The sequence below is a fragment of the Thunnus thynnus genome, chromosome 6 (assembly GCF_963924715.1).
Source record: "Thunnus thynnus chromosome 6, fThuThy2.1, whole genome shotgun sequence".
NCBI classification, from domain to species: domain Eukaryota; kingdom Metazoa; phylum Chordata; class Actinopteri; order Scombriformes; family Scombridae; genus Thunnus; species Thunnus thynnus.
The window spans coordinates 17,222,241-17,236,182 of NC_089522.1; the positions used below are offsets into that span (position 1 = coordinate 17,222,241).

Consider the following 13,942-nt stretch of genomic DNA (forward strand, 5'->3'; position numbering starts at 1 on the left):
GCTTAGCCTCTCAGTTTCTGCCTACACAGTCATCTAAACACCGGAACAAGACAATTACCCCACAGTCTAAAGCTCCAGAGAAACGCATGAGCAAATCAACCCACTAGTATAAAAAAGGGTATTTCTACAGAAGTATTTTCTAAAATGATACATTAATACATGACGATAGGTCTCAGAAATCTTACAAAAAGGCCACCAATGATGTAGTCGAAGACAGCTGCACAGTGGTTAAGTATTAGGTCCACAACCACCAATGTGTCTGGTTAGGATTGTGAGAAATGTTGGGGCATGGATTTTTTATTTTTACAGCACTGAAAAAACACTTTTTCAAGCTGGGAAAACACAGTTTGTTTTCCTCTCCTCTTTCAGTATATTTTTGTGTAGAAGTTTTGGCTTTCTTCATATGTCTTTATCTTTTTGCTCATTTCACTTCCCATGATTTCTGATAATAAGGACAGTTACAAACGGAGTAAACTGTGCTCTGTTTATGTATATCTAAACTATTTGGATGAATTATGTTTAATCCTGGAATGTGTTTAATCATAACAAAATACTATGTTATGATTAGTCACAGGAAGTTATATAGTAGTAGTGGATATACAGTAGATATTTGAACTTTATTTTTATCGCATCAACTCAAGACACAATATAATAACTCACAAACATAGTGGAAAAAATGAAAATTTGAAGGAGAAAGAGAGATAGATGTGCTTTTACTTTTATGAGGAAATCGCTGCCACAAGTGGTACTGATTTCCTCATAAATACTTCTGTTTTCAATTGCAGCTTTGCTGTGATATTCTCCATGACATAAACCAACTTAATCCTTTCTCTCCACTCTACAATATGTGGAGGCCGCAGCTTTAACCAGGAGACTGTAATCTCTCTTTTTTTGCTATCAAAAGCAAAATCCTTAAAAGAGTAGAAGAATGAAAAGTGCTGTGTTCGAATTAATACACCAAATCAACTTAATCTCTTTTTTAACATTTTGCCAATACTGTAGGAGTTTGGGGTAATCCTAAAATATATGGGTGAAGTCTCCAACCAAGCCACAAGCCCTCCAACATAAATCATTATATTTTGACAGGAGACGAGGAGTTTTATCTCTTTTTGACCTTCTATTCAAATTCTCCCCATGTTGGGCTTTTTGTTATTTTATGTCCGGATTTAAAAGTTTCCTCCAACATATCATAATATGATAGAATTATAGATAACCTCTCTTTTTATCACATCGTTTGCATTTTAGGTCTGTAAGGAGAAGCATCGCTTTGAGAGACTGATGGATTACTTCCGCAGTGAGGAGGGAAACATTGACTACATGGTAAGATTGGCTTTTTATTATGGATAGATGTATTCTTTTTGATCTGTGTCCTTATATCCATTAAACTCAATAGATTTAAATCTAAATCTGCCTGTGTCTGTTGTGCAGGTGGCTTGCATGCAGTTCATCAACATTGTAGTCCACTCTGTGGAGGACATGAACTTCAGAGTCCATCTGCAGTATGAGTTCACCAAGCTGGGACTGGATGACTACCTGGAGGTAAGGTGACAATATTGTGGTTAAAACGGGCAGTTGAAAAACTAAAAATATCACGTGGAGATTTGTACAATATGTGTACAGTATCACTAATTCTGATTCATTCTCCCTTATGTCAGAAATGTAAACATACGGAGAGTGACAAGCTGTCGGTGCAGATCCAGGCATACCTGGATAATGTATTTGATGTGGGTGGTCTACTGGAAGATGCAGAGACCAAGAATGCAGCGCTGGAGAAGGTGGAGGAACTGGAGGAGCACCTGTCCCATGTAAGTGCACCACCCAGTCTGGACCACCAACATAGCTCACTGGGCCCATTTATGAGATTGTTGTGGTTCACCAGCTATGTACTTAACTTGGCTGTTTCTATGTGGCAATTAGAATTCTACTCAGTGTTTGCATTTCACAAGTGGTTGAGTGTAATAATGGGGTGGAAAACGCTGGAAAATATTGCGCGTGTAACAATCTTAATATTGTTCTCATGTTGGCTCATTCTTTCTGGGCACTTGCCTTTGTGTCCCACGCTGCTCTGCAAAGACCCTCTTCACATGGAGAAGTTGTGGGCAGACCTGACATCATTCTAGGAATTTCATAACAAACTCTGCTCTCAGGGGTCAGGAATGATGGGGGAGGACAAGGGTGAAAATTCCCTATGAACCCCAGTGTAAGATGTGTAATCTGTTCAAATTCAAAAGCAAAAGCAAAAGCCCTGTCATGCTCTTGCTGCGTCATGCTGCTGCTTGGTATATCATATTTCTCACTGATGATGCACAGTGTATACAGGAGAGTAGGGAGAAAGGAGTGGATCTGGGAAAGATGCCTGTGCTGGGGATCAATTCTTGAATTCACCTCCTCTCATCTCTCTGCCACTCTCTCCATCGTCTTCCCGCAGGTGACGGAGAAGCTTCTGGAGGTTGAGAATGAGACAATGATGAAAGTGGCTGATCTGGAGAAGGTGCTCCTTCAGAAGGATAAGGATCTGCTTGCAATACGGGTAAGCTGGCAGTCATAATGATGTAATATTGCTTGCCTGCCTTGCCTCAGAAAGGCTTCACTCACTCTCTGTTATTTAGCAAAAATCTGTTTCAGATGCATGTGGCTAATTGCAGTGATAGCAAATTAGGTCAGCAGGAAACAGGATGTTTCATTGGCATGTAAAGTCATTGTGTTACGCTCTTTATCGCCCCCTGGTGACTGTCCAGGAGACGTACGAGTCGACCAACACCCAGGTCAACACCCTGAGGAGGATGATCAAGGAGAAGGATGCCGCCTTCCAGAGGCAAGTCAACATCGAGAGACGGCTGCTGGAGCTGGAACAGCAAGGCACCATCCGTTTGCACAAGAAGCCTGATGGAGACATTGCCATTGAGACGCTGGGTGTCGGGGGTGGTAGTGGCCTTGGGATCCCTCTGGGTGACATCGGGCAGCTATCTTTAGGTTCAACAGCTGGATTAACAGAATCAGGAGGAGCAGACACCAGTTTACCCCCAGCCAGTGAAGCTCCGCCTCCACCTCCTCCACCTCCACCGCCGCCTCCTCCTCTTCCCTCTGCCACAGGTGATGACTTGCAGCAATTATGTCTGGTGACACATAAATGTGAAAGTTGACTGTGTGCAACCATAGACCCTCAGTGGAAATCTATTTTCAGTTCCCCTTCTTTGTTCATTCGTGCAAAGCCAGGTGGCGGGTAACAGCAGTTTTTTTCTACCACAGACAGGAAAAGGAAATACAAGGCTGGTTTGTTTTGTGCGCAGGCAGACAGACAAGACAGTACAGGGGAAACAAAACTGACTGTTAAACAGTTTTCAGCTCTTTTGGCCTGATTTTTGACAAATAAATATTGTCTTTACATTAATTACAGGCTCGTGTGCACCAGTCCCACCACCGCCACCTCCTCTTGCTCCACCTCTGCCGGACGCTTCTCCCTCAGTTATTCTGAGTTTGGGTCTATCAGGTAAGAGCAATTTTAGATACTCTCCATTTCACTGCAGGTAGTAGAGCAAAATTCAACAGATGTTAATATTTTACAGCTATCAGAATCAAGAAGCCCATCAAGACTAAGTTCCGTCTGCCTGTGTTTAACTGGACGGCCTTGAAGCCCAATCAGATCAATGGCACAGTCTTCAACGAGATCGATGACGAACGTGTGCTAGAGGTAAATCAAGCAGATAAAACTCCCTTCACAGTTAGCGCTGATGTCTTTAAGTTTAGAACAAGATAATTAACTGTCACTTGTGTGCAGGAGCTGGATCTGGAGAAGTTTGAGGAGCTGTTTAAGACCAGAGCCCAGGGTCCTGTGGTGGATCTATCTTGTACCAAGAGCAAAGTTGCCCAGAAGGCAGTAAACAAAGTCACCCTTCTGGACGCCAATCGCTCCAAGAACTTAGCCATCACACTGCGAAAGGCTAACAAGACCACAGAGGAGATATGCAAAGCAATAGAGAAGTATGCACATTTCCTGGACCTACAACACATTTATGAACCACTGAATCCAGTGAACACATAACTAATATTTGTCATGTCTGCTCAGGTTTGACCTGAAGGCCTTACCAGTTGACTTTGTGGAGTGCCTGATGCGTTTCCTGCCCACGGAGGCGGAAGTCAAGGTGTTGCGTCAGTATGAACGTGAGCGGCGTCCATTGGACCAGCTAGCAGAGGAGGATCGCTTCATGTTATTATTCAGCAAGATTGAGAGACTCACACAGAGGATGAACATCATCACCTTTGTCGGGAACTTTGCTGACAATGTCAACATGCTCACACCACAACTAAACGCAATCATTGCTGCCTCTGGCTCAGTGAAATCCTCACCAAAGTTGAAAAGAATGCTCGAGGTTAGGATAGTTTATTTAACTGGTGTTTTTATAGCAGTATTTGTTTTGATTGTGCATGATAATGAATTCTTCTGGTCTACTTGTAGATCATCTTAGCTTTGGGAAACTACATGAACAGCAGCAAACGAGGCTGTGTTTATGGTTTCAAATTACAAAGTCTTGATCTGGTGAGTATTATGGAGCGGAATTTTGTTGGCATTTTCAAGTGCTCAGTATTGCTGCAGTGCTTTTTTCTGATAATTCCATTCATTTCTTATGTTACACAGCTGCTGGACACTAAGTCTACAGACAGAAAGATGACATTGCTCCACTACATAGCTCTCATTGTGAAAGAGAAGTACCCTGAGCTGGCCAACTTCCACAATGAACTGCACTTTGTGGATAAAGCTGCAGCAGGTGAGTTTGCCATATGAAGGTATGAAATGTTCCTAGAAATGTCAGGTATGTTTACTTAAGATAATCTTGGTAAATGTGTGCTTTAAAAGTCTAAAACATTCCCTCTTGACCGTGTGCAAAGTATCTCTGGAAAATGTGCTGCTGGATGTCCGAGAGCTGGGGAAAGGCATGGACCTGATCCGGAGGGAGTGCAGTCTTCACGACCATTCGGTGCTCAAGGGCTTCGTCCAGGCTAGTGACACACAGCTGGACAAGCTGCAGAAGGACGCCAAGACAGCAGAGGTAACCAACACTGTCCTCACCTCCTAACCTCAAAGTATCCACTGGGGAAAAAAAAGCAAACCTCTGTCCCAAATGCAGCTCACTGACCTCCAACATACAACCAATCATGCCTCCGAAATCGACAGTGTTTACAAACATTGCTTCCAATCTGGCACTGTCCTCCCTCCCATTCTAGGAAGCCTTCAACAATGTGGTGAACTACTTTGGAGAGAGTGCCAAGACGACTCCACCCTCTGTGTTCTTCCCTGTGTTTGTGCGCTTTATCAAGGCCTACAAGGTGAGTACAGCAAGCAGAGGCAGCATCTATGTATCTTTCCTCACTTCTGCACTTGCAGGGTGCAGCTTTCTCTCCTGGTCAGATGGGAGGTTCCCTGGTTTGTAGACTTGTCTCACTCAGAGCAGAGCAGGGCAGAGCTTTGGCTGCCTCTGTGCCACAGGACGTGGCGTATCGTCCGAGGCCAAATAACAGGAAAGACCAGCTGGGTCTGACTGTAGAGCTGCAGCTGTGGTGTTTAGACTGGTTCTTCCCTCTCCTCCCCTCCTCCCCTTTACCCCCGGACAGCCTCGCCCTGCCCCACCACACAACACGCTTCCTGAGATTGTTCTCAGTCTGGATTTATGGGATCTGCTCAAGGAAATGTGAAGCACAAGGATTTCTGTGAACATGTGTGTCTGTCTGAGTGTGTATGTTAAAGGGACAGTTCAACATTTTGGTGCAATACTCTAATTTTGTTCATAAGAAGCCACAGCCAGCAGTCAGTCTTTAGCTTAGAGCTATAAATGTACAGATAGGTGGATTTTGTTGAAAGTTGAAAGGGGGAACCAGAGGAAGAAAGGTTACATTTCTAATGCTATGTTCATTGAAGTGCGTGTTCCCTGTTTATGTTCAACTCTTGACCCGTTTTCTCTATCCTCAAAGGGCCGCACAGTTGCAGCTTCTTGTCGCTGACTGCTCACCTTTTTTCATCTCAACAGGATGCATTGGAGGAAAACGAACAAAGGAAAAAGCAGGAGCAAGCAATGAGAGAAAAGTTACTGGCTCAGGAGGCTAAACAGCATGACCCCAAGGTACAGTCCTAGTGCATGCAGCTGAGCTGAATGAAACCCATCAGATGTTTACTCAGTGCTAAATAAAGCTATGTGGTATGTTGAAAAAGCACAGTGAACAGTACACATATCCACTGATTCAGGTCCAAGCTCAGAAGAAGAGGCAACAGCAGCAGGAGCTGATCGCAGAGCTGCGCAAGCGGCAAGCCAAAGACCACCGGCCCGTGTACGAGGGCAAGGACGGCACTATTGAGGACATCATCACAGGTGGGAGAGACAGCACCTTAAAAAGACCCCGTGTGGGCGCAGGCAGCCCCGGTCGTCCCAGGCCGAGGATGACCGTGGTTATTCACTGCTCAGCTCCTTTGAAGTGCACCTTGTGCTACGTGGTCCAGACACCAGCACATCTGGAGCACAGTACATAGCAGTACAGCAGTCACTAGATAATCCATGACATGCTGTCTAGTTAGTTCTGAAATGTGCAACCAAAGCCTCATATATGTAGACTGTCAGCTGAGCAGTTTTATCCCAAGACTACATGAAATTCAGTAAATAGGATCCTTATTTAAAGGAACGATTTAAAGCCACTATGTATAGATTTTTTTATTGGATTATATGTTTTTCAAAGTGTTTTTGTTTGTAGAAAAATAGAAAAATCACAGTTAAAATGGACTGGGGGTTATGCAGCGTGCATTTTTTCAGTGTACCACGATGAGTCGCCCAAGTGGGATGTTTTAAAATCTTACATGAAGGGGCTTTAATGGGAGAAGAAGCAGTATCTACAGCCTCAGGATAGCACATAAGCTAACTGATGTTTTTTGTCATGGTCATTAATCAGTGCTTAAAAAATGTTAATAATGTAAATGTTGCATTAATGCCATTTTTAGTTTTGTTAATAATGCCTCCATGCCACTACTATCAGAGCTGTAACAGCTAATTGTGCAACTGATGTCACTCCAAGACACACTCAGAGCGTCCTAATCTTATTTAAAACCTGCCCTGAGGGATTTACGAGGTCCTTCTCCATAGATCTGTGCTGCATATAGAAAGACGGTCATACAGTCTCCTGAATGAAATATGAAGGTGGTCCAGTGTTTCCTCCCCCTCCCCCAAAAAGCCAGTGTCTCAGGTGTGACATGTTTTCTCTCCCTCCTCCTCCTCCTCCTCCCCCAGTACTGAAGAGCGTGCCCTTCACAGCCCGCACTGCTAAACGCGGCTCACGGTTCTTCTGTGAAGCCAACCTCTGTGACGACGCCAACTGCTAGCCCTTCCCCCCTAATGCCAAGGTTGTCCAGGTGTCTTTCGTACGCCTCCTGACCCCACTGTGCATGCAGCATGATCCCCCCCCAAACCCACCCAACCCCCCTGTGTTCTACTTCAGAAGACTCCTATCAAGCGTCTGGTGATAGGAGTCAGCCAAACCTCTTTGCCTGGCACAGAAAAAAAAAAAGTTGTACAGAGTGTCTTTACAGAGTATTTTTTACGTGTGAAAAATATGCTGGTACACTCGTAGTACAATCAGACCTAACTGTGATAAATTATCAAGTATGAGCATTATGCATGAAATCTAAAAGGCTGTGCATTATTTTGGCATATTTCTTAACATTTTTTCTTTTCATGGAGATAAATTCAATCTTAACATAAAGAGGTTTGGCTAATTTACTGGTTTTATCAACATTGCCATGAGACTAACTTGTTTGGTGTTGGTTTCCGGCTAACATGTTTACTCTTCTTTCCTCAACCACCACTGTTTATTCTACCCCCTCCTCCAGCTGAAAAGAAGATTAATGACAGTATTTCCCACTCCTAAGAGAGGGTAAGGAAGGTAGCCTGGCTGAAACCTGGCCCGCTTGGCCCTCCAGCTCCTGTGTGCTGCTACAGTGATGTCAGCTGCTTCAGCAAAAAAAAAGATGCTTTACAGCACTGAGATTTGCTTTACTACACAACAGAAAGACAGATAATTGAATGATTATTGGAGAATTTTTAAGAAGTCTGTTACAGTATGTTTATTCAGTTCAATATCTCTTGCCCCGACAGCCATTAAAACATGAAATCAGTTTTTTTTTTAAGTGTTAGCATCAGGGAAGAATCCCCTTTTCAATGCATAACTGTTCATTTAATTATAATCAACATCATCATCCTCACCCCCTCCTATGTGTTGCATGTCGTCCAGTGTTCATTTACCTCTCACCTGTCAACAACGTCCGCCATGTTTTGTCTTTGCTAACTGTCAACCGCGGTGTGCTGAACAGCTATTTGGTCAACAGGCTCTAGAAAAAAAGACACACAGTGAGTCAGATAAACACCAACACAGTCTGTGTCCAAAATTTGTTACAGATCTGAAAGGTTTTCGTTCACTTTAGACAGCTTGATTGTTGCAAACTGAAGAGCTTGTTGACCATCTTACTGTAACTGGAATAATGATGCCTATCATTGTTTACTGCTGCATTATTAGTGTCAAAACTACATTCCCAAAGCCTTGAATTTCACATGCTGTCAGCTGAAATACAAGGTTATGGGAATGTGTTGTTCTGTGTTTATTCTGTATTATATATGCCCTTATTTGATCATTTCATATTTCTAATACACAGTTAATACAGTTAAGTTTAATTGCATAAGTTTTCTAACACTGGGCTATACTGCAGTATATGTCCTAGTCATTTATGGCTTTTACCACAAAAAAGAAATTAGAGAAAGTAGAAGCAAGTTTGCAGTTTGACCTCTGGATCCTCTAACATGTGTGTCCCCTCCGCCCTGTCTCTCACCCCCTCTCTCCATGCATACTCACAGATCTCCGAAACCAGCCTTTCCTGCGAGCTGACGCGTTGATCCGGAGCGGTTGGAAGAGACCCTAAACCACTTATTCGTCACTTATACTCCCCCCTCCCCATTATAACCCTCCTTCCCTGTGTCCCGACGGTCCATCTCAACCCTGAGGCTGCAGATCACAAAGACTGAAAAGAGGGGACAGGACAGAGCCCTTGTTTTAGCTGGGTAATTTATTTATTTATGGAGGCCCTTTACAGCCACTTTAAGTGAGCAGGCATCATTGCAGAAGCACAATGGGTCACTCCTCTTTGACTGCGAGCGAGAAAGACTTTCCCTGCTCTGTTTGAGCTGAGACCAGTCAGAGGACATACAGGTGAGGTGAATTGAGGACTGGTGGACCATAAAGCAGGAAGAACACTTTCACTAATAAGTGCCTGCCAACATGAGGATCTTATTCCCAAGACCATTAATTTCCTCAGATTATGCAGTCGGACAGTAGCAGGACTTAGACTGGAAGGCAGCCAAGGGAAGATGCCAACTCTGCTGCTGGGACGTTTGCCTTCAAGACACTTGCAAAACCTTCCTCCAAATAACAGAGAAGCTTTGATATGACAATGAGACATTTGGGGACCGTTTCCTCACATTAAGCCACACATCACATTTAATCAAGACTTAATGTTGACAGTTGTTTCTTTAGATTTCAATCGCATATATATCTGGGGGTAAAAACTATAAGATTCTTACTTGTTCTTATGGACGAGCTAGCCAAACCAAAATTTCTCGAATGTCTCATGTTTTGCTTAAGAAGTGCCTTTTGTGTAAACAGTGTTATTTCTTGTGAGTCAGCCATAATTTGTTTATTTTACACCTTTCATTTGTTAAAGATTGTATTTTTTATTGCCTTGTACTATAACATTAGCCTTATGATACTGAAAAGAATATGCAAAAGGTGAAATTTCCAGCTTTAAAGGCACACACAAACTAGAAGGTTTGGGGACTAATGCAAAGAGGAAAACTTTGAAGATGACTCTTTTTATTTACCTCTCTAGTACATCAATGCATTTAAGCTCATAACAGCTGACAAGAGAGTCGTTGTGTTTTTGTGCCTTGTCCAAGTAGTTGTTTAAAATTGAATGTTATACCCTGACAACACTTTCTGTCACATTTTCAAGTGACATTTTGGAAGTGACTGAAGAAGTGTATGAAGAAGATTCCACATGGACTGCTGTTTAAGGGCTCAGATGACGTCGGGTTGACCGGCTATATGTGGTGATGGATGAAGGATATGTTTAAGTTTTGTTTTTTGGGTTTTTTTTGCCTTTATCTTAATAGTGATGATCCGTTTCCTCCTAACAGCTGTTGAGACTTACAGACTATGTTCAGATATGACATTGGCACAAAGGGACCGACCATCTTTACACTACTTAATTTGGCTTAACATTGTATGACACTATTCTTTAAGTGGACATTTATATTAATGTACATTCAAATCAAGAAATTTTCTTTCTAGAAAAAATGATCCATGATATTGTCTATTGACTGAAAGATGACACTTCCTGTTTAATAAATAAATAGATTATGTAATAACTACAAGACTGTCATTACAGTGCAGGAGTATTAAAGCAAAAGGCTGCTGGTCTTTCTTTGATGAAGCAACATTCAAACAAGCAATTTCTCTACATGTTCATGTTTTATTTCTTAACTTTTTTTTTTTTAAGGATAGTTGATGTTAATTTCTGATGTTTTCCAGCAACAAATAACGAGCCTTTCCTTTCCATCTCTCCAAATGACGGACAGAGCCACCGCACATTTCTACTATAAAAATCCATTTAATTTCTTATATCAAAAAGAAATAGAATCATAACAAAACAATCAGAACCACAAATATCCATGTGGGTTTTTGCCACCAAAAAGAATTTCTCCAACTGAAAGATGATTGTTCTAATTTACATGGTCAGGTGAAAATCTAACAGAGCAGGATGTAATAAAAAAAAAAAAAAAAGGGAAAAAAAATACTGTTAACAAGTGAGGGGCAATGCCAGAGTGTTTCCTCTAGGATGGGTGTGTGTAAGCACCATGCAGAGTGATATGGCAGGTATGGTTGATAACCTCAGTTAAAAGCAGCGTGGTGAGTAGTGTGACACACAGAGAGAGCAAAAATTTTAAGACTAAAAACCAGGCAGACAAATAGACAGATGGTTAGCGTTAGCAGCAAGGCAAAGGAATTAACAAAGGAATGCTTATCAGGAAGCTGATCAGTCTCCTTCCTGGGAATGCACTTAACAATGAGCATTAACCTAAATTACATGTCCATGTAATTACATACAATTAAAAAAAAAAAAAAAAAAGTTCAATTCAATCTCCCACAGAAGTACGTACCATCAAACGGTCGCCCTGGCCTTTCCTGAAAGTACATTTACAATCAAAAGACAAGGAACAAAAGCTAAATGCAACCATTCTCAGCTAATTTATTCATCGCAGATTATTTTTTTCAGTGATGACCGGAAATTCACAGAAGCTTGCCGTCACTCCCAGAAAGAACTTTCTAGAACAGTTTAGGAGCAAAAATCCAGCTCCCGTCCAGAGTGTCCTGCAGTAGGCTAAACCAAGGCCACGGATATCCATCCCAGACTTTTCATCCTGGAATGTGGACTTTTATTACAATCATCTTCATCCAGCGCACTCACACACCGCCTCATTCATTGCTGACACAACGTATGTCAATTGTACAATGACTTTAAAAAAAAACTGTTAAAAAGTACAGACTGCTATTTGTTACTGATGTTTGTATTCCTGGGTATATTTTCAAGACACTTTGTTAATAGGTTTATATATATGCAAATATATATATATAACTTTAGTCTGTGCAAGGAGGTAAAAGACAATCACTTGAATGTAGTTCTTTGAGACAACAGAACATACACTGTCTGCGATGCTGAGTCCTCCATGTGTACATGTGTGCAGTTAAACAACATCTCATGTCTCCCCCAGCCTCGGTCTCCCTTCAGACCTCCAGCAGCAAACGTACATATACACATAATGTGAAAGACTGAGCCGGACCAGCATCCAGGAAGCATTCAGTGAGCACTGACATTTCTCCTCTCTTTCATGAACAACAAAGACTTGGCAACGTTTTCTAGGATGGAACAATATTCTTTTTTTCCCTATACAATTCATACAAAAATAAAAAATTAAAATTGTTCCACTGCCATTTGTATCTCTCTATCTTTTACATTTGCACAGAGGTAGTGGCTATATGCGTGAGAGGGGAGGGAGAGTTGTGAGGAGGAGGTGAGCAAAATTAAAAAGAACTGAATAAATGTCTATAAAATGGTTCCTTTTCGTCACCAGAGGATTTTTTTTTTGTCAAAGAACAAAATATAATACTGCAATCACTTAAAAAAGTAGTCCTTCATTTTATACATTTTATACAGTGTTCTCGCTTTTTTTTTTTTTGTTGCTTTTCTTTTCAGTTGGTAAAGGCATAAGATGAGAGAGCTTGTTGGCTCAGCACTGGGTTGGGCAGGGCAGGGCAATGTTGGCAGAGTTCAATGTATGCCACGCTCTACGCCAGCGGGTCACTCATGTCCTCGTCGCCCTGGGAGAGAAGCTCCTTCTTTTCATCCGTGCTGGCCAGAGAGTTGCGGCTGTTGTGGGCGCCCATGTACAGGGTGGCATACACTGGGTTGGTGAAGTTGGTGGGCTGCAGAGCAAAGAAAATTACATGTTGACTCAAAGAGCAGGAGAAAAGCAGGGATTTCTTTTTGCGTTTTGTGCTTTAAAGGGGCAGTTTACAAAAATTACAAAAAAACATTTTCTCTCTTAAAGGGTCCGTTCACTCAAACAACAACGCAAAAAACATTTTCCCTCTTACCACTTGAAAGAACCACGGCAGGTAGTTGTTTTTTTGTCCTGTATGTTTATTATGTCGTATAGTGTGACTGCCAGCTCTGGTTCTTTGTTTCAGGAGATCCAATCGCCAGCTCCTGACTAATCAGTGGCACCTGACCAAGCTCCAAAAGGACCTTTCTCCCCCACATTGTTTATTCTCTGTATTTCCTTTATATTATTTACTTAAAGGTACCCTGGGGAGTTTCTGACCTCTTGTAGCACTATGGAGCTGTTTTTCTCTATGAGTGGATTCCCGATTTGGTTGTCTCATACATGTGCACAAGGACGCACAGTGATGTGATACACAGCCCTGCCAATGGTTTCACACTATTCTGATGATCTACAGGTGGCTGTAATGCACCAAGAAATACAGCAATGTGCCAGCAAAGGCAGGGAACAAGAAGTTTACAAGCTAGCAAACATGGATGTAAACAATGCAGGATTTAAAAAAAAAAAAAAAAATCGGCTTTGAAATTGTTTTGAGGATGGAAATGCATTCCACACTTTGGTTAGATCAAGGATATAATGTGTTTTTCATGAGTAACACTCAATGCAAACATAACTTTTATTTGTTTGCAAGAAAACTCCACAGGGCACCTTTAATAAACTTCAATTTGGCTCCCCTAACTTTGTTTACTCCTCTGTGTTGTTTAACCTTGAGCCAGGGTTGTAACAGGTTTTACTGGCTCAGGTTTTGACACATTTGAGTCTGAGATTTCTTCTACCACTTCAATACAAATTGGGGTCAAACCATTCAAAGTATCTTTTTCAAAAACAATGTCTTGGTTCTTCACTTTGAACACTTCACTGGAACTACTTAGTACTGAGTGTAACCGGGTGAATGGACCCTTTAATCAGGAGTGTGTTCAGATGTGTTACCTTCTCTGGGTCCAAAGCAAAGTCTGAATCCAGGAGCTCCCCAGCATCATCGTCAGGGTCTCCCTCATAGATCTTATAGGCAGGGTTCCCAATCTCAACATTCATGGCTCCATTGGTCATTCGGTGGTGCTGGAAACCCTTGGCACTACAAAAACAAAACGACACACAAACTGAGTAACCGTCTAAGAAATAAATGTAGATGCTACTCGTCAAAAACAAACTATTTTTGGGAGTAACCCTAAATTACACATTTCACATTTCACAGTGGCTAGAAAATGATCAGAACTTGGCATAAACCAGGTACTGAC

General features: G+C 41.9%; 2 protein-coding genes across 7 annotated transcripts in view; one reads left to right on the top strand and one right to left on the bottom strand.

Moving 5' to 3' along the window:
- fmnl3 (formin-like 3) overlaps window positions 1–10,877 on the top strand; it is a 31,897-nt gene extending 21,020 nt beyond the window's left edge. For 3 of the 6 annotated variants that reach the window (XM_067592238.1, XM_067592243.1, XM_067592240.1), the window contains 17 exons: window positions 1,246–1,320; window positions 1,429–1,539; window positions 1,656–1,805; window positions 2,429–2,530; window positions 2,739–3,093; window positions 3,398–3,490; window positions 3,567–3,691; window positions 3,779–3,981; window positions 4,067–4,370; window positions 4,457–4,537; window positions 4,637–4,766; window positions 4,888–5,048; window positions 5,224–5,325; window positions 6,024–6,116; window positions 6,239–6,362; window positions 7,269–7,381; window positions 8,886–10,877. In XM_067592238.1, coding sequence (XP_067448339.1) covers window positions 1,246–1,320; window positions 1,429–1,539; window positions 1,656–1,805; window positions 2,429–2,530; window positions 2,739–3,093; window positions 3,398–3,490; window positions 3,567–3,691; window positions 3,779–3,981; window positions 4,067–4,370; window positions 4,457–4,537; window positions 4,637–4,766; window positions 4,888–5,048; window positions 5,224–5,325; window positions 6,024–6,116; window positions 6,239–6,362; window positions 7,269–7,360 — 2,301 coding nt within the window. In that variant the 3' untranslated portion in view covers window positions 7,361–7,381; window positions 8,886–10,877. Of the gene's footprint in view, window positions 1–1,245; window positions 1,321–1,428; window positions 1,540–1,655; window positions 1,806–2,428; window positions 2,531–2,738; window positions 3,094–3,397; window positions 3,491–3,566; window positions 3,692–3,778; window positions 3,982–4,066; window positions 4,371–4,456; window positions 4,538–4,636; window positions 4,767–4,887; window positions 5,049–5,223; window positions 5,326–6,023; window positions 6,117–6,238; window positions 6,363–7,268; window positions 7,391–7,867; window positions 7,912–8,885 lie in introns of all 6 variants that reach the window. The other 3 variants (XM_067592239.1, XM_067592242.1, XM_067592241.1) reach the window with 3 other exon arrangements.
- lrp1ab (low density lipoprotein receptor-related protein 1Ab) overlaps window positions 10,847–13,942 on the bottom strand; it is a 90,838-nt gene continuing 87,742 nt past the window's right edge. Inside the window, exons 88-89 of the mRNA XM_067592237.1 lie at window positions 13,635–13,779; window positions 10,847–12,567 (exon numbers count right to left, since the gene is read on the bottom strand). Of these exons, the coding sequence (XP_067448338.1) occupies window positions 12,430–12,567; window positions 13,635–13,779 (283 nt within the window). The 3' untranslated portion in view covers window positions 10,847–12,429. The remainder of the gene's footprint in view (window positions 12,568–13,634; window positions 13,780–13,942) is intronic.